The 19,327-nt window shown below is 36.2% G+C and overlaps 2 protein-coding genes across 2 annotated transcripts in view; both read right to left on the reverse strand.

Moving 5' to 3' along the window:
- Positions 1 to 19,327, reverse strand: part of LOC141339661 (uncharacterized) — a 353,139-nt gene that overhangs the window by 56,131 nt on the left and 277,681 nt on the right. The gene's annotated exons all lie outside the window — the stretch shown is intronic.
- On the reverse strand, positions 110 to 16,196 carry LOC141339693 (uncharacterized). The gene is made up of 6 exons (XM_073844974.1): positions 16,085 to 16,196; positions 12,391 to 12,864; positions 12,141 to 12,173; positions 4,393 to 6,364; positions 3,807 to 3,938; positions 110 to 436 (listed from the first exon to the last, which is right to left on the reverse strand). The coding sequence occupies exons 3-6, from the start codon at positions 12,171 to 12,173 to the stop codon at positions 219 to 221; spliced, it is 2,355 nt and encodes a 784-aa protein (XP_073701075.1). The 5' UTR covers positions 12,391 to 12,864; positions 16,085 to 16,196; the 3' UTR covers positions 110 to 218.

Below are 19,327 nucleotides of genomic sequence, written 5' to 3' on the forward strand. Positions count from 1 at the left end.
TCCCCTTTACATTCATGTCTCCATCTTTCTTCTCCTTTACATTCATGTCTCCATCTTTCTTCCCCTTTACATTCATGTCTCCATCTTTCTTCCCCTTTACATTCACGTCTCCATCTTTCTTCCCCTTTACATTCACTTTTCCTTCCTTTCCATTCCCTCCAACCTTTTTATTCCGCTTTACTTTCCCTCCTCCCTCCCTCCCCTTTACAAATACACCCCTAAAGACCACCCTTTTTTTTGAGAGAAGTTATCCTGTTTCGGACATAATTTTTTACACCGGTCCACGTTCGGTTCTTCAGTGCTGGTTCAGCTTTTATGCAACTCTCACAGTCTTTCTTACCGGGAACTTTGCATGTCTGGATAAAGGTTATCATATTTCGCTCTACAGCCTGCACCTCTGTGTTGTCCCATTTACGCTTCGAAAGACTTGAAGAATCTACAAAATAAATACATTAATTACTTAAGTCAGTTGCCTAATGTAGATATGTATATTATAATTCTGGAAACAGGTTTAAGAGTTTTAATGCAACTTTCACAGTAACAATAGCTAAATTGTGTTTATAAACTATATAAACTATTATAAAGGTTTATAAACTACTTACTTACATGAAGCATCTTAGTAATATACCAGCCACCAAGAAATCTTACCAGTCAATTTAATGAAGCAAGTATATATATTTTGTTATAGGCTGAATCTTGTGTCAAAAGTTTAATATATGTTAGAAATCATTGCAGAGTATGCAAAATATTAATAATTTTAACAATAACACAATAAGGATCAAGAAGTACGGACTTGAATTTCACATAACAGATGTTTATGCATTCTCCACAAGAAAAAAAAAAAAACTGAATTAATAAAAATGACCACATTCACTTGAATCCTAATGTTGTGTCATTCCCTCAAAGATCATTGACTGTTTTTATGTTTTGTGATAGTTGTTCATGAATCCCTTGTTGGTACAAAGCAACCTGGTGTTCATTATTTGGTTTTCCAGCATCTTCTGCCTATTTGACCTTTTTCCAAAGGTGACTGTAGGACTTTTGGCTTGTTTCCACCAAGTGATATAGTTCAGTACAGTACAGAGTGTAATTATGTCCATTTCCATTGTCAGAAATTGTGAAAAAGCAAATTGTATTTTGATGTCTCTATAGTGATTAAACATGAGATACAATTAATTTTTAGTATATTAAACAGGCATTCGTAGTCTCTAAATCTATTATTTTGTTCTGGCCATATCATTTTGGCTGAGCACTTTCTATAGTTATTTTGAACTTCACCGTAGTACAGTGCTGACTTTGTAGCATACATTTGACAATTTTTTGCTTTTGTCTTTATTTCTCCTTTTATAATCCTCTTATACTTTGTACTGATACTTATGACAATATTTGTTCATTAAAACTGACATTTAACAAAAAGAGGCAGAGTTGTGATTTATCGTTGATTGCAACTTTCCGGCATAGGCTACACCAACGCCTATCAAGTAAACTTGGTCAGGGTGTTAGGTCCCGAATCATACCGTACTGTACTGTACTGACCTGTATCGCTTGGTGGAAACAAGAGCCAGGGGTGGAAACTTTTGGAATTGGAAAATCAGTATGTATTGAACTAGGGCTGGGCGATACAACGATAACGATATATATCGCGATGGACACGTGATCGATATCAATAAAAAATATGTTCGATAAAACGTTTGATTCTTTATTCTTCGTTGGGAAGAAAACAGAGGTTGCGAAGCAAGTTTGGTTGCATTAACAAAGGCACTGGCTCTCTGGTAACCTAGCAACATAGGTATTGACACGTTAACAGCCAATCATGTAACAGTATCACGTTTGGTTGCGCCATATCGTTGTCTAGTGCTGGTCTGCTGGATTCCTGCTGTTCATAAGCAGAAAATGAGTGCCGCAGCGAGCGAGGAAATTGTAAATAAAAGAGGATATCATAATTTTGGATATCATAACTCTGACCGTAGTCAGACCGTAGTCAGTGTTTCCCCTGTCATTATTTTAGGGCGGTGGCCCGCCCAGCCCCCCTTTAACGTCAAGTTAATTTTATTTTCTATATAGCGCCAGATCACAATAGAAGTTAAGGTTATCTTTCCTACAGAACAGGTCCTTGTTGTTTTAAACAAACTTAATAGCCTTATGTTATTTATCTTATTTACACAACGGCATGTAATTTTTGTCTCTACATGGTCACGCGTTTACAATTTCACCTCCTCGAAAGCACGGACTGGATCGCGAACTCCATTACAAAAACAGGAATTACTATAGCGCGGAATGCTGCGGAATTCGGAAGTCGATTTTTGGATTAAGAAATCAAAAGTTGGTCTGTCACTTAATTCAAATCGCGATATGGACTAGTGTCTGTGAAAACTGAAATGCAAAAAGACCTTTTCAATATGAATCCTGCGTGTTCCGTTTGCCTCTGTTTGTATGAATGGTGGAGACATGTTTTTTTTTCACTACACGCATACTGAAGCACACGTGACGCTCCCGCTAATTTTTGGCCTTAACATCTCACATGAACAGATAAACTCCAATAAATACATCTCCAAAGCTTCTGTGAGTGTCACTTTTTGTCAATTTTACCGTTTCATTAGTGAAACTAGCATCATTCATATCATACTGTATACACACTGAAACTTCACGGCAACCTGTCAAAATAAAAGTATGTTTAACATGTAACAGAAAAATATTAGTCTTGTTTTACTTTGTACAGTATAATGTAGGTGTTTATATATTCACATTTCAATAATTTACATAAAACAATATATATGATAAAAAATAAATATTACAACAAGAGTCACCACTTAATTGTAGAAAAAAAACTACAGTTATTATTAAAACTTTTATTTAACTGAATATAATTTTTCTTCTATGTATTTATTTTAACAGTAAAGCTCTGTTATTTTATTTATTTTTTTAAAGAAGAAAATTTACACATTAATATTTACACCCTCTTGCTCTTAATGCACTGTTGCTCCTTCTGGAGCATCAGTACATGTTTTCACCTTTTTTTAATACAAGTCAGTTGTCCTCAGTGTGAAAGGTGGATCTCAAAATCATACATTCACCTTTGGAAGGGGGTCAGATACACAGAAGGTGCTGGAAAACCAAATAATGAACAGCAGGTTGCTCTGGACCAACTCAGGACTCATGAACAACTATTATAACACACAAACAGTCATTAATCTAAGGCACGAAATTTGATGAAATACATTTAAAGGGGTCAATAGGTGCCAATTTTTATTTTTTTTCTCAATGGTAGTGTAAAAAACACTGCAGAAATCAGGCCATTCTGTAGCATGTTCCTTTAAATGCAAATAAGCTCCGCTGACCCCACCCCTCTCTTCTGTAAAATTATCAGCCATGCTCTGTGTACTTAAGCTGCCTTTAGCTGCATTTAGCAGCGTTTAGCCCTTTAACTAGCACATTATTAGCAAAACTGAATCAGGACAGTACTAAATTAAAAATAGCATGCAATTTTCTTGATCCCTCTTGGTTTTTATTTAAAATTATATCTTGCATATTCTGCTAGGGGATTGTGAACTTATGAACACAACTGTAGCTGTTTGTGTACAGTTGGAAAGCAACACACTTTATTTTTTTGCATAATGCTTAACAAATATTAATTAAAAATCCTAATTTTTCCAATATTGTTGCCTTAATTTCTCTGTTCAGGTCAAATTATTTGACATGTACCTTTGGCCTTATGACATGGCAAAGTTTTTGTTTCAGTGTATAAGACATTTGAAAGATGATTTAAAGTAATTTTAATGCTAATTAAGGCCTAAGGATTTTCTTACCTTGTTCCTTTGATGGACACTGCATCTGGCAAAAAGATGGATGGTCTTTCTCTGCTGGTGTTGTTTTAGGCAAGTCTCTGGGCTCCTCCTCATCTTCGCTTGACATTTCATCACCTTGTGTCTCAAGTTGCTCTGAAAATACATTGACAATAATTTTAACATATAGTAGTCGACATTTGAAGTTATGAAGAGCTTTACAGTTATTATTGAAAAGCCTCTTACAAACACTAGTGAAGTGGAAAAACATTGATAAACCTTAGTGAAATTCATTCATGTGCATTACTGAAAACCTCACACAAACACTAGTGAAAACCTTGATCAACCATAGGGACATTCATTTAAATGAATTTCATGAAGGTTTATCAATGTTTTCACTAGTGTATGTAGAAGGCTTTTCAATAATTACGACCTATACAGCCCCTCATATGAAGTGAGTCAAAACCTTTCATCAAAGTCCTAAAACCACACAAAACAACTAAAAACAACAACCATTTTTTGATCTACTTTCAATGTCAACTACAGCAGACATAGATTTGTAAGTACGTACAGCACAGACACACAAAAATGTTTTTAAGTATGCTCATACCATTTGGGTCGATTTCTATTTCGTCAAGTTTCTTTCCTTTGAATTCAGTCAATGTTCCCTTTTCCATTGCCATCAGGACCTTGCTCATTTTGGCGAGCTGCAGCGTGCCCTCTGGTAATCGGTAGTATTGTCTGTGAATTCTGATATCGTGACCCAAAAAGTCAGCAAGTTGGTCTGCTTCGTTTTCATTCAGGTTGAGAATCTTCGACATGGTTGCTATGTGTTTTCTCAGCTTAGTTGATGATAGTGATTGAGGATTCTTTATGCCACATTCACGAGCAGCTCTGCTGATGCATTCTCCTCCTCTGTAGGCTGACATTGCTCCAGGTCTGGCAAACATAAAGGGATTCTCAGTTGGAACGCCACAAGCCTCACGTGTTTCAGCGAGCAGCTCCATGGCAGAAACCATAGCAGGCTTGAGGAGCACAGGGACCTTTCTCCCTCGTTTACCACGGATCTCAACTCTGGTGAAGTGCATACACAGCTTTTTCTCAAATTCAGAGAGACAGATGGCAATATCTTCATGTAGCTCGGAAGAATCTCTGCTTTTAAAAGCTGACAGAAGCATCCGCGATACCTCACCTTCTCTTCGTCTGTTAAACAGGATCACTTGAGACAATGTGACCTTGGCAAGAGCAGCGTAGCTGTCTGCAGAACTTGGGCAATTTCTTAGCTTACTGAGCAACTTATCGTGTTTCTTCTCCAGATGATTATGCAGGACTTTGACATCTTGAGTGAAAGGAATGATCTGTGGTGCATTCCACTTGGCTTCTTTCAGTGTAGTAATTGCACCAGCAGAAATGTATTCATTCCATCTAGCCTGATGTATTTTTCTGAAGTCTCGTGCGCACTCGGCACGCTCATGATCACCGTACATCATGGCGTTGCTCTCGACAATGCTACTGATTTTGTTTACTGAATGGCCAAGTTTGAGAGCTAAAGAAGGAATGCCGTATGAGTTCTTCTCTTCATCGTATCCAGCTACAACTTTAACAGCTGATATGACATGCTTAAAGTTTGCTGGTATGATGAAGTCAGCCATTGATCTCAATGGGGTAATCTTTCTTGCTTCAAGAAGCAATCTGCCAACTTCTCTCATCTTTTGTCTTATGTAGTCATGTTTGGTTACATCAGACCCCATCCTGTTGAACATGTGTTCGCCCAGTTGCATGATGCATATATCAGAATGAACTACACGGGAAACCGCATCATAATTCATTACGGAGAGTATTTTCTTGAAACTTTTGCTCACCTCTAAGCCGACTGGTGTTTTCAGAGCGCACAGAGATCTAACTCTCTTTCTGCCCTGAGATTCATCATCTTTTGGTTTCAATGGACAATTTTTCATATGTTTCCAGAGGCTGCGTTTGTTGTAAAGGCCTTGGCAGTAGATGCAGTGAATAAATTCTTTGGCCCCTTTCTTCTTTTTTGGACGGTAGCAGGCAACCATCTCCCCATGTCCCTGTCTCACCACATCAGTGTTGTGGGCAAAGTTACCCCGTTTTCTAAGGAGGTTTAACTGCACTCGTCGTTCTTTGGAATTTTTTGGAAATGCTACAGCCTTTGCGACTTCTACTTCATTGCAATGGACAAACTCGAGGTGTCTTGCCATTTTTGAGTATGGCTTACTGCAGTAGAGGCAATACTGCTTCTTGTTGTATATCTTGCCTTTCTGCCTTGAAGATTGCACTGATTGAATAAAAGTCCTATCACCAGGCACGGTATCTGTCTCATCAGTTTGGCATCTCATTCTTTTTGGTGATGGTGCTGTTATACATTTACCCGACGAACAACCTTTCTCTTTAACTTCGGCTTTTGAAAAGAGCTTTCTAGAAGCACAAGCATGTGAATCATCTGAGCTGCTTTCAGCTATGTCATGTCCAGAAGAACTACCATCTGATCCATCGGAGCTGATTTTGGGTATGTAGTCAACATCGCTGTAGTCTGTCTCGCTGTTGCCACTTTCTGAATACTGAATGAGAGAATTAACATGTAGTACAAAATGTTACTATTATATTGAAGGGTTACTCCACCCCAAAATGAAAATGTTGTTGTTAATCACTTAGCCCCATGTCCAAACCCGTTCCAAAATCTTTGATCGTTTTCTGAACACAAATGAAGATATTTTTGATGCATTCTGACAGCTCTTTGACCCTCTCATAGACAGCAATGTAATTAACATGATCAACATCCAGAAACACAGCAAGGAGATGGATAAAATAATCCATGTGACATCAGCGGTTCAAGCTAAATTCTATAAAGCTACAAGAATAATATTGCATGCACAGAAAAAAAAGCTACTTTATTCAACAATCCATCTCCTCCGCATCACCCTAGTGCCATTTTGATGAATATCACCTGAATGCAAACAGCGAACATTGTTTTCTGTCAGACACAACACACAGATACATTTTATACGTTAATTTAAGCTTTGATTTGAGTGAAAACAATGTATTTGGCATGTTGTGGCTGACACAGTACAACATACATGGGTCAGAGAGCTGTCAGAAAGCATTCAAATATCTTAATTTCTATTCCATGGGGCTTAGTGATTAATGACAAAATGTTTATTTTGGGCTGGAGTAACCCTTTAAATGGTTAGAGTCCACCCTAAAATAAAAATTCTGTCATCATTTACTCACTTTCATTTTGTCCCAGACCCGTAAGACCTTCGTTCCTCTTCAGAACACAAATTAAGACATTTTGAGGAAGATGCAAGATATTTTTGATCCCAAAGTTATCTCACCCTCCATAGAAGGCAAGAGTCCTACCATGGCCAAGGCACAGAAACGCATGATGTCTATGTGACATTAATGGTTTAACCTTAATTCTGTGAAGCTACAAGAATACTTTTTGTGTGCAAAAAAAAAACAGTAACACTTTCTATGAAGCCTGTATTTATAATACATTATAACTGTATTCTTAAGGCATTTTAATTCATTTATAATGCATTATATATTAAAAAAAACTTATATTCTATATCATCTCATGAGTATTCATAAGAACAGTTTTAATGTGAACAGACTGAGATGCTGCAGGAGAGTTACGTGATCCAAGCTGCCCAAAACATGATAATTCTTTATTTTAAACTTGAAGCTAATAGCGTAATGGCTTGCCCTGTGAGGTGTTTTGACAGATCCGTTTGCATCCTCAGCATGAAAACTTTCAGTTTACGCTCATATCCTTATCTGTAAATGTCACAAATTCACACAAACATTTCCATTTATGCATAAAATTCCATTCTGGCAGTCTGTGTTAAGTTTAAATCTTTACTGAATGAGCGTGTCAGACAGCCGGAACACAGAACACAGACAGGGAGACAATTAATACTCAGTCAGCGCAAAAACAAAATGTCAGTCGCTGAATGTTAAATTTAGATTTAAATACAACATGTAGTGCGCGTATTTATGAAGGGTAGGAACTGTATGGCTGTGACGGTGGCAGATTTTTACCAACTACCGCCGGTGGTGCGGTGTTTTATACATAAATAAATGAGGCTCAAACATTATTCACAAACGTGCCTGTTAAGCAATTCCGTCTGTGAACAAGCAGCCTACAAAACGCTAAAATAAATCAACGAAATAATGCATTAAAATAAGAAAGTAGCCTAAATAAGTGTTAAATAGGCTATTAAACAAACATTCGTTGTAAAAATTCCTAACAACCTCGACAGCTCATCAGAATTACTGGCCGAGATCTCTTGTTTCTTTAGTTTATAAAGTTAATTTAAAAATATATGTGACCTTGGACCACAAAACCAGTCTTAAGTCGCTGGGGTATATTTGTAGCAATAGCCAAAAAATACATTGCATGGTTCAAAATTTTTGATTTTTCTTTTATGCCAAAAATCATTAGGAAAAGTAAAGATCATGTTTCATAAAGATTTTTTGTAAAATTCCTACTGTAAATGTATCAAAATGTAATTTTTGATTAGTAAAATGCTTGTTAAGAACTTAATTTGGACAACTTTAAAGATGATTTTCTCAGTATTTTGATTTTTTTGCATCCTCAGATTCCAGATTTTCAAATAGATGTATCTCGGCCAAATATTGTCCTATCCTAACAAACCATACATCAAAAGAAAGCTTATTTATTGAGCTTTCATATGATGTATACATCTCAGTTTTGTAAAATGTAACCTTATGACTGGTTTTGTGGTCCAGGGTCACATATTTGGAACACGTTTTATTTGTGAAATTCAAGTTTTTGTTTTTTAAAATAACGACAAAGAGGCCAGCGGCAGACAGATCAATTTAGCCGTCGCGATTTAAATAAAAATCCTTAGATATAATTAAATATAATAATAAAAAAAAAAAAAAACGTAAAGCATATCACAATATTAGTTTAATGGTTTAACCTAGATAAATTTGTACAAATAGGCGCATATCCAATCATTTGTGCAGAGAGTAAAAGCTTTGCAGGACATGGAGGTAGAGACCTGCAATGCCGCGGGACCCAACGCAACAGAGTGCGGCGCGGGACAAAACTTGATGGGCGAGTGCGGGTGCGGGCGGGTAGAGACTCGTGTGTGTGCGGGATGCAGGAAAATAAAATGATTCGCGGGACTCCCGCAAAATAGAAATATCTAAACATAAAATATCTAAAAACAAAAAATTGTTATTCATCTATTGCACAAAAGCAGCAAGAACAACATAAATATGATCAGTAAGCGCAAGAATAGGCAGTTTCGGTTTAAAACTTGTTTGAAGTGTGAGCAATGTAGCCATCTGCTGATTTCTGGAACGCATCGCCAATCAGTGGTGTTTAAGTTAAAATCCACTCACTGCTCAAAAGTATTGAACAGTGCTGAATATTGGGTGCTTACAAATTACAACACTCAAAGTGTAAACATGTATGAAAGATTAATTGTGCATAATATCCATTGTGTTATAAGAGCTTTATGAGATCGCGTATATACTGAGATGTCAGCTTTAAAGGAGCCTTGTTTGTTTGCATTCTGCTGTGGATGCACGCATAGCTCATGTTTGCTTTTTTGTTAAAGGTCCCATATCGTACACATTTCTGGAGGTTTATTTTATTTGTTGATGTCCTTAAGAATATATATTTGCGGTATAAGTGCCAAAATCCATCTCAATATATTTTTACAGCTCCTTTTTTAGGAGCTCTGTCAAAAACAGGTCGATTTTGGCCCATCTAATTAATATTCATGAGCCTCTCTTCTGATTGGCCTGTTGTTTTCTGAGTGACGCACAACCAGGCCAATCACAGGTAACTACGGCCATGTATGCTGTAAGCGTAAGCGAGCTCAGAGCAATAGAGAGAGCTGATACTCAACAGGATATTTTAGAATGATCATTAATGTTTTTTCTTTTAAAAACACCGAATGCAGTAGGCTACATAACTGTTGCTTTAGTAAAGCCCCTTTCACAATGCGCGCTGATTCTGGAAAATTACGGGAACTGTGTGAACCAAAGCCAGAACCTAAAGGCAGTGTTGAAGTAATGATGCACGTTATCAAGCGACTCTTCACAACGAAAAATAACGTTACGTGCAAAGTGGAATGAAGCAGCGATCATCAGGCAGAGCCAGCTCCTCACTATCAGCGCTGAAGCACAGTTTGTTCAGGTTAGTTTCAGTTTAGTGAAACGTACGCGTCGCATTACATCTCACATCCAAACGTCACATGTCTTTATGGTTTGTGTGTAAAGCACACACAGATTCCGGAAAACAACTGTGAATGAACCAAATTAAACAATTACAGGACAAATCGTGGGACACATTATCCGTGTATTTACCGGAATCGCTGTGTGAAAGAGGCTGAAGTTGACGTGCCGCTGGTCTCTAACGGTCTTTAACGTTGTTCTGAAGCCTGTGTAATGATCGTAGCTTGACATCTATCGACTGAACAGGGTTTTCTCCACTTGTTTTCCTGTTGTTGTTGCTCAATGGAATGGATGCGTTGTTGTCTGGGGGTTTGACAAAAGGAGGGTGGGACGTTGGTTTGTGACTGAAGGCGGTGACTTGAGTCGATCGGACGTCACATCGTTACGGAAGTCACAGCTGCTCGTGAAAATGAACAGCTACTTTAAGCAGGCTGTGTGCAGTTTACTGTGGATTGACTGTTTTGAAACTCATATGGTAGTTAGATAGCCCCTAGACCTTAGTTATCATGAAAAAAGCCAGGAAATTTTGATTTTGACGATATGGGACCTTTAAGAATAACAGTGGTTTGTGAATGTTGATGCTTAGTCTAAATAACACATATTTTATCCAGAGCGTTTATGCTGGGGTTTAGTGGAACTTACAAGATGTTACAGAACTGTTTCATGTAAATTCAATCGATGTACAGAAAAAATCAATATAGATTAATTTTATGCGGGCTTTTGCGGGCGGGAGCGGGACAAATCATGAATGTCGCGGGCGGGAGCGGGACGAGATAACGTATATTTCTGCGGGAGCTGGCGGGCGCGGGACACAATCTTGCGGGAGCGGGCGGGAGCGGGACTGAAAAATCCGTCCCGCGCAGGTCTCTACATGGAGGTGCCAGCGCACTGTGAAACTTTTTTACTCATAAATGTAAGAGTAATAAATTTATTTTAAATTATTACATCACTACTATAAAACGAAATAATTTAAATCGAAAACAAAACTCTTTCATTAGCTATAGGCCTAATTCATAAATATTTAGGCTTTAAAAGCGCGTCCAGTGAACAGATGGCGAGTCAGGATCGTCAACTTCATCTTTGTGACACTCAGAGACACTCAGACTCAGAAAGAAGATACTAGTTTATTAATAAATAATTTGAATATCTCCTTACTTTTTCCCCGCCATATTCATGGTAATTGCTTTAGCTGGGGCTTTGCGGCCATTTTAAGCTTACTGCGTGAATTTGAACGTGGAACTCAGCTGAAGGCACTTGCGCTCGCTGCTGCTGTTGCCGGGACACTAAACACCTCTACGGCAGAATAAATAGCAGAAACACAGTATTTTATGCTTGTTAGTGTGTTTTCCTTCAAATATTTGTCTTTTCTCTTTATTACGACAGGTGAATTGTTGTACATTAAGCACTGTGTTTTCATAGCTTTCAGAATGTGGAATAGTGTGATTTAATAAATAAATAAATAATTGGACATTTTTAAGCCAACTAATCGATTAATCGAAAAAAAAAAAAAAAAAAAAATCGGCCAGCTAATCGATTATCAAAATAATCGTTAGTTGCAGCCCTATTATAATGTCTTAGAAGTACCCTCATAATGTATTATAAATAGGGGCTTTATAGAAAGTGTTACCAAAAAAAAAAACTCCTTCGCATCACCCTAGCGCCATTATTCTACATCAGCAGCACCACACGCATGCGTTGTGATACTCTCCATAATGGCGCTAAGGTGACACGACGAAGAAGAATTATTGAATAAAGTAGTTATTTGTGTTTTCTTTATATACAAAACGTATTCTTGTAGCTTCCTAAAATTAAGGTTGAACCATTGATGTCACAAGGACTATTTTAATGATGTCCTTACTATGTTTCTGTGCCTTGGCCATGGTAGGACCGTTGCTGTCTACGCAGGGACAGAAAACTCTCAGACTTCATCAAAATATCTTAATTCGTGTTCTGAAGATGAACAAAGATCTTACGGGTTTGGGATGACATGAGGATGATTAACTAAGGACAGAATTTTCATTTTGGGTGAACTATCCCTGTAAGTTGCAATATGTTGTGACTACTTCACATATAATTAAGCAAAATCATTTGAGCATATGACATGTTGCATGACGAGTTACATACCTGCCTTTTTCTTGATGGTCTTAAAGAGTGCATCTGAAAGACGTGAAATACAAACAAATATAGATCATAAATAATTTTATTTAATCTGCTTAGTACAACCAGCCCAATACATCTAGACCATCCCAATAATTCAGCACATCATTTTTTAAGTTTAAACATACTAAAGAAGGCAATCAAATCCAGAATAAGCCTAAATTAAATCTATATTAGCATGCCTTTGTGCAAAGATTAACTTTAATAATTTACCCACCTCCCTTAATGGGAGTGTCAGAGGTGTGGATGAGGCACAAGCTGAGGGCGATGAAGGCTGTGCAGGAGAGGATGAGGATGATGAGGGTGGCCCAAAAGAAGGTGAGGGCGATGAAGGCTGTGCAGGAGAGGATGAGGATGATGAGGGTGGCCCAAAAGAAGGTGAGGGCGATGAAGGCTGTGCAAGAGAGGATGAGGATGATGAGGGTGGCCCAAAAGAAGGTGAGGGCGATGAAGGCTGTGCAGGAGAGGATGAGGATGATGAGGGTGGCCCAAAAGAAGGTGAGGGCGATGAAGGCTGTGCAGGAGAGGATGAGGATGATGAGGGTGGCCCAAAAGAAGGTGAGGGCGATGAAGGCTGTGCAGGAGAGGACAATGATGTGGGTAATGAGGCCACTACAGAAGAGGACACGGCACAGGGTGCTGATGAAGAGGGTTTATCAGACTTGGATGCATCAGAAGATGACTGTGAAAGCTTGAAAAATATTTGGAATAAAAATATAAGCACTTAAAACAAAAGCATCAAGCAAACATAATGTAAATTAATAATACAATAATCAACTGTCAATGGACGTAGAAGTAAATCATACAGTAGTTCAGGTATAATCAGGTATAAAGACAATTAAACAAAACCAGAGACAAAAACACTAGGGCTGGGTAAAAAAATACTGATTCTTTGATTTTAAAGGTGCCATAGAATGCATTGAAACAATAAATTAAATTGTTCTCTGATATCTACATAGAAGCTATTTGGCATAGGAAAGGGCAAAAATTCTCCAGAAACGGTTTTACAGGTCCATTTACAACCCTAGGATTTGTCCCTAGAATGAAACGCTCTGTTATTGCCTTATTTGGAAGCTTCATGAATATTAATGAGCTCTGCTCTGATTGGATGTTCCACAGAGCTGCTCATCTCTATAGCTCACACATGGATACATATATATATATTTAATTAGGAGCTCTAGTCGCTTTTAATATGCGGTTTGTTGAATCTGCCGTTTTGAATCCGACAGTACTTACCACACAAGTTTAGAAGCTTGTCAGTGATGCTCAGATCTGTAAACCATTCACCATCATCAGCGCACACATCTGTTTATATGGTAAGTGAAATCCTATGTATAGCAATGTAACAGGCTAGCGCTAGCATTAAGCTAACCGTGTCCCTTCAGTGGCTTGCCTTGTTTTACTGATGTGCTGACATTAGTGATGATTGGGCGATGCAAATGTTGGAGGCGTAACTATTAACGATCCCGGGAAAGTTTCGTAACAGTCGGGTATATGTTGGAATTTACCTATTTTTCCGTGGTCTTTTGCAAACACTAGATTTATATAAGAAGGAGGAAACGATGGTGTTTGAGACTCATGGTATGTCATGTCAATGTTCTGAACTGTTATTATTTAACTATGCCAAGGTAAACACAGTTTTACATTCTATGGCACCTTTAATCAATCTTCAATTTATTGAAACAATATTGATTTGGGAAATCCCTGAGTTGATCCACTTAAAACAAAACAAAACCCACACAGAAAAGAGGCTTGTTTTTAGAGGAAGACGGAGGATTGTTTCAAGTTGTTCATGAATTTCACAGTTGCACATTTACTAGGGTGACCAGACGCTCCATTTTCCCCAGGCCAGTCCCACTTTTGAGCTCTATTTTTAGTGTCCTGACTTATTTTGAAAAACTTTGTTCCATATTTCAAAATTTTCTTTACGAATGAGAGATCAGAATGAGTAGGTAATCAAATGTAACCAAGCTAGTCATAGAACAAAATTACTATTGCAGACAGTTAAGGCAGGATTTAATTTTCTTGGTAACAGCCCAAATTTCTTATTATTCTAATTCACAGATTAAAGGACTCTTTTAGAAAAAAATATATATATTTTTAAAGGCTTAAATGCCTATAAAAGGTAAAACCCATTTTAACTTATTGCAAAAGATAAATTTCTATTAGCATGAACTGACCACACCGAATATAAAGAATATAAAAAAAATTGTCAGTATCGCACACCCCTAGCTTGCACACAGTTTCTCACATAAATAGGTGAGAGAAAAACAGATATGTCAGTATACATCCATGCATTTGGTTTTAAAGGGACAGCAGCCTAATTAAATACCTGTCTGTCATTAATGTCAATAGGACAACAAAAGATGCCACATAAATGTATGTTAAATCTACTGTATTTGAAAAACGAGTGTTTAATTAGTATTTCTATGGTATTTGTCTTATTGTTTGTAATTTAAAAAATATTAAATATTATATTTAAAAAAAATGTTTTGAGTTTGTCCAATTTCCAATTGATCCTCCTGTTAATATAATCAGCACCATGGTGGGTGATGTGGTCAGAAGTGGTCGAAGGTGGATAGAAGAGACGGGTTAAACTGGCAGGTATAACGGGTATGGTGTTTCCATTGTCCACTTGTGATCCGAATAACTAAAAATCCAGTTTCCTTTTTAAAAAGGAATTTATACAGAGTACATGTTACATCGTGCGTAAATGTTTGTTTGGACAAAATGTTTAAAATATGTTATTTTCATAAAAATATGCATGTTTTTATTTAATGTTTTATTTAATTTAGCTATACTTTTGAGAAAATAAGTTTACATAATGCAAATGTAAAAAAATTATTTTGAAAGCATTTCTACTTTTACAAATACACATTTCAGCATTATTACTAATCTGTGCATTTTTCTTAAATACCCATCAAGTTGACTCACAATACCATTTAATATTTATTATAATTGCATATTGACCTCAATTATTGCAATATGAACATTTTCCAAAATCATGCAAACCTAATAGATAAAATTTATTATACAAGGTTATTAGTTTCACATTTTTAAATTTGTTATATTTTAATATTGTTTTGAAATTTTCTATAAAATTTAGTTTAGTTTTCATTAATCATTTTGTTAGTTTTCGTTTAGTTTTTATTTTGTGAGCACATTTCTATTTAGTTTTTATATAGTTTAGTTTCAGTTTTAGTTTTATTAAAAAAGATCACTTCTTATTTTTAATCCATAAACCTACACAAGTTGCAATTACATTATCATAATGAAAATCTGTAAATGTGTGTTATAATATATAATTTCAAAATAAATGTAAATTGTTTATTAGATATTTATTAGATATTTCATCCTACTGTAACTTCCATGTCTTGCTTACTTAGTCACAAACAAACGTGAATAACTGATTAAATGAAATAATACTGAAACTAATTGAATTGAGCCTAATGATTCGCAGCGTTGCGCATCGATCCGTGCTGCAGCTAAAGAGCTCTTGTTGCTCGCTTTCTGTAGACTATATTATTTCATTTTATACATTTTATAATGTATTCACTGCATAGACCCCCACAATATTTAATTGTTCTTTTAATTTATGAAGAATAAGCGTGTTGTTCAAAACTGATTGCTCACATGGTGTATGCAAAAGTTTTAGACTTTAAGCACCAGTGAAAAAACTAGCTAGAAAACTAGCATTTTAAATCAAACATTGATAACTAATCGATATTGAATCAAATCACAATCGAATCAAAACCATGTAAATAAGAATCTAATCGATTCGTCAAGTTGGTCACAAAACCCAGCCCTAATCTTTACTTTGATCCATTTCAAAGTAAAGATTATAATAAACACTGCTCTGATTTCCTTTTACACATGATATTGCTATATCAATAGATATCTGCTGCATGTACCTTTGTATTTCCTGATGTTCTTGCTTTGTCTGTCTGCTGTGGCTCAACTTGCTTATGTGGACCACTGCTGTTCTCTGTGTCCAAGTCAGGTGAGCAAACAGAAGCAGCATGATGGGACTGAATATCAAAAAACAAATCAGTGAATATCAAAATCAGAAAAACTAGCACAGGTTAATTTCTCTAGCTGTCCTACAGTAACTTAATAAATCACTCCTTTCCTTCTGACAAAACCCACTCTCTACTCACACACAACTTGTCAGTATTCTTATGTTCAGAAAGTCAAAAATTCAGAATAATGATAAAGAGGTTTTAAATTAACTTGCCGATTTCTGCTGACCCAAACTGCTGGCTAGCTTTTTATCAGTGGATCCTTCTGCTTGACTGAAAGACTTGAGAAATATGAAGACCAAAGTAACTAAGCAGAATTAAAGTAAAGGGTAATCATGAATTATTAATGAAGATTTTTAGAAATCAGTACCTTGACTCGCCATGGCCAATCTGAGTCTCCATAACTGTAAGTGATTTCTTCCCCTGGTTGAATATCTCGTACAGCAAAGAGACACAGGTGAGGCTGTTTGTTTGCTTCAACGGTTCTCATTTTGCAAGTGGGATTCTTGTGCTCGTCATTTACTAGTCTTCCCAATGACCCGTCTTCTATAGATGCATCCATGCTACAAATACATAAAATTACCACACAGCATAGGGTGATATCTGAATTTAAAAAAAAAATTTACGCAAATATACTTGTTTTCATGGTCAATGTAACTGATTAAATCAATGTGTTGTTTCAGCCCTAAAGACTTTTTTTTCTTGTCATCCAAGATTTTTGTGTCTTTCTTTCCTCAGTCATCAAGAAATGTTTTTTTTTTTTGAGGAAAACAATTAGGATTTCTCTCCATATAATGACCTTCAATGGTGCCCCGAGTTTGAACTTAAATGCAGCTTCAAAGGACTCTAAATGATCCCAGCCGAGGAAGAAAGGTCTTATCCAGCGAAATGATTGGTTATTTTCTGAACAAATTGACAATTTATGTATATTTTAGCTTTAAACACTTGTCTAAGTCTGGGTGACTGTACTGAGCGTATTTCTGTTCAATACAGTCAGTACAGTTAGGGTATGTCTAAAAACTCCCATCTCATTTTCTCCTCCAACTTCAAAATCATCCTACATCACTGCTGAAGTACCAATCCAGTGTTTACAAAGTGACCATGCAAAGAAGATCAAACATCCTTTACAAAACAAGCTAAAACAGTGATGTAGGACGATTTTGACATTGAAGAAGAAAACAAGATGGGAGTTTTTCAACATAACCAAATTGTTTTGACCCGGATCACAAAGACTATGCATGCCAGCGCAGAAACAAGACGAGCATTTGAGGTTAAAAAGTATTTAATTTGTTCCAAAAATAACCGGTTGATTTGCTAGATAAGACCCTTCTTCCTCGGCTGGGATTGTTTAGAGTCTTTTGAAGATGCATTTAAACTGCATTTTGGAAGTTTAAACTCAGGGGCACTGTAGAAGTCCACTATATGGAGAGAAATCCTGAAATCAAGAAACATAATTTCTTATCGACTAAAGAAAGAAAGACATGAATATCCTGGATGACAAGAGGGTGACTACATTATCTGTAAATTGTTGTTCTGGACCTTTAACTCCAGGCCTGGTGCTCCACTGCTCTGCACATTTTGTATGTCTCCTTTTTTAACACACCTGATTCAGATTATCATCATTAGGAAAGAGATCATTAACTGAACTGAGCGCATCAGGTAAAGCACACAAACTGTAGAACAGTGGTTCATCAGGCCTGCTGATATTTTGGCATCCCTACTACATCAAACCAACAATTCTGTACTTACCACCAATATTTGCCACGCCACTGAAAATCAAACAAAAACACACTCTTGGTGTCACTGTAGCGTCTTGTCCGATCAAGACTCTCCTCTGAACTCAGAAGTTCACCTTTGTATTCAAGAACAAAATCACCTCTGAGAAAAGCTTCAGTGGTGAAAACTCCACGTCCTAAAGAGAAGAAATTGATTAGAGTCAGCAGTTTCTTTAGAGTTAACTATTATGCCATATGAACCAATTAATGTGGAAATACATTGCATGGGACAAAATTAAAAAAATCTTTTATTCCAAAAATCACTACTGTAAATATATCAATTTATTTTTTGATTAGCAATATGCATTGCAAAGAACTTCATTTGGACAACTTTAAAGGCAATTTTCTCAGTATAAATCATTGGAAAGCTTATTTATTCAGCTTTCAATTTATGTAATAAACTTAATTTTGACAAATTTACCCATATGACTGGTTTTGTGGTCCATGGTCACATGTTTTATGTGTAAAAAGGAAATTAGTGAATGAAAATTACACATTCACATTGACTTTGCATTGATGGAAGCAGAAGTCCAAACATATAAATCGTTTCTGTGTTTTAGGACTCATTCATGCAGCTCTGTTTTCAGGAATCACAAATATGACGCATTACATTATCAGTGTTGCGGATTAATATTATTGTATTATAAATACTGAAATATCTTGCCTTTATCTGTGTTGATGAATCGCTCTTGAAGCCCTGGTTTATCCATTTTAGAAGCAATGTAATACTCTGCATCCTGTTGAGGTCTTTTTCGTCTTTTATTTCTTTGCATTGTGACAGAGACAGCTATTCTGTAATGACTGGAAAAAAGAAAATGAAAGAAATATAAGGTGAATGGAATAAACAACCATAATACCATTAACTATAACTCTAAATATATGTTGCCCTAAACTAACAGTATTGGTGATTACTACAATTATTTTTGATGTTTCTGTAATGGTTAATCCAGTAGTATGTGTAGCTCTTTAGTCACAGTTTAAACAAAATAGCACTTTATTTTTTAATGCAGATGTTTTCTCTTTTATGACAGAGGATCTAATAAATGTAAATTACATACAGAGCTTATGAAATGTTTTAATTGATTAACTGGGCATCTGAATGAAAAAATAATACATTGCTTTACTATTTTTTACTATTAAACATTACAGAAATATTAAAAGGATTTTGTTAATCACCAATAATGTTAGTTTAGGGCACATAATTTCAGAGGCTTCTATACAATTTTATAACAGTAACGTTACATGTGATATATCTTAGTCATTTAGATTACAAAAATTACAAAAATGCTGTTGGTTCATGTCTGTCTGTTCATATCTATATTAAGAGTTACAGCATATTGCAAACTTTAACTTTTACATT

Source organism: Garra rufa, chromosome 1 (genome assembly GCF_049309525.1).
Source record: "Garra rufa chromosome 1, GarRuf1.0, whole genome shotgun sequence".
Lineage (NCBI taxonomy): Eukaryota > Metazoa > Chordata > Actinopteri > Cypriniformes > Cyprinidae > Garra > Garra rufa.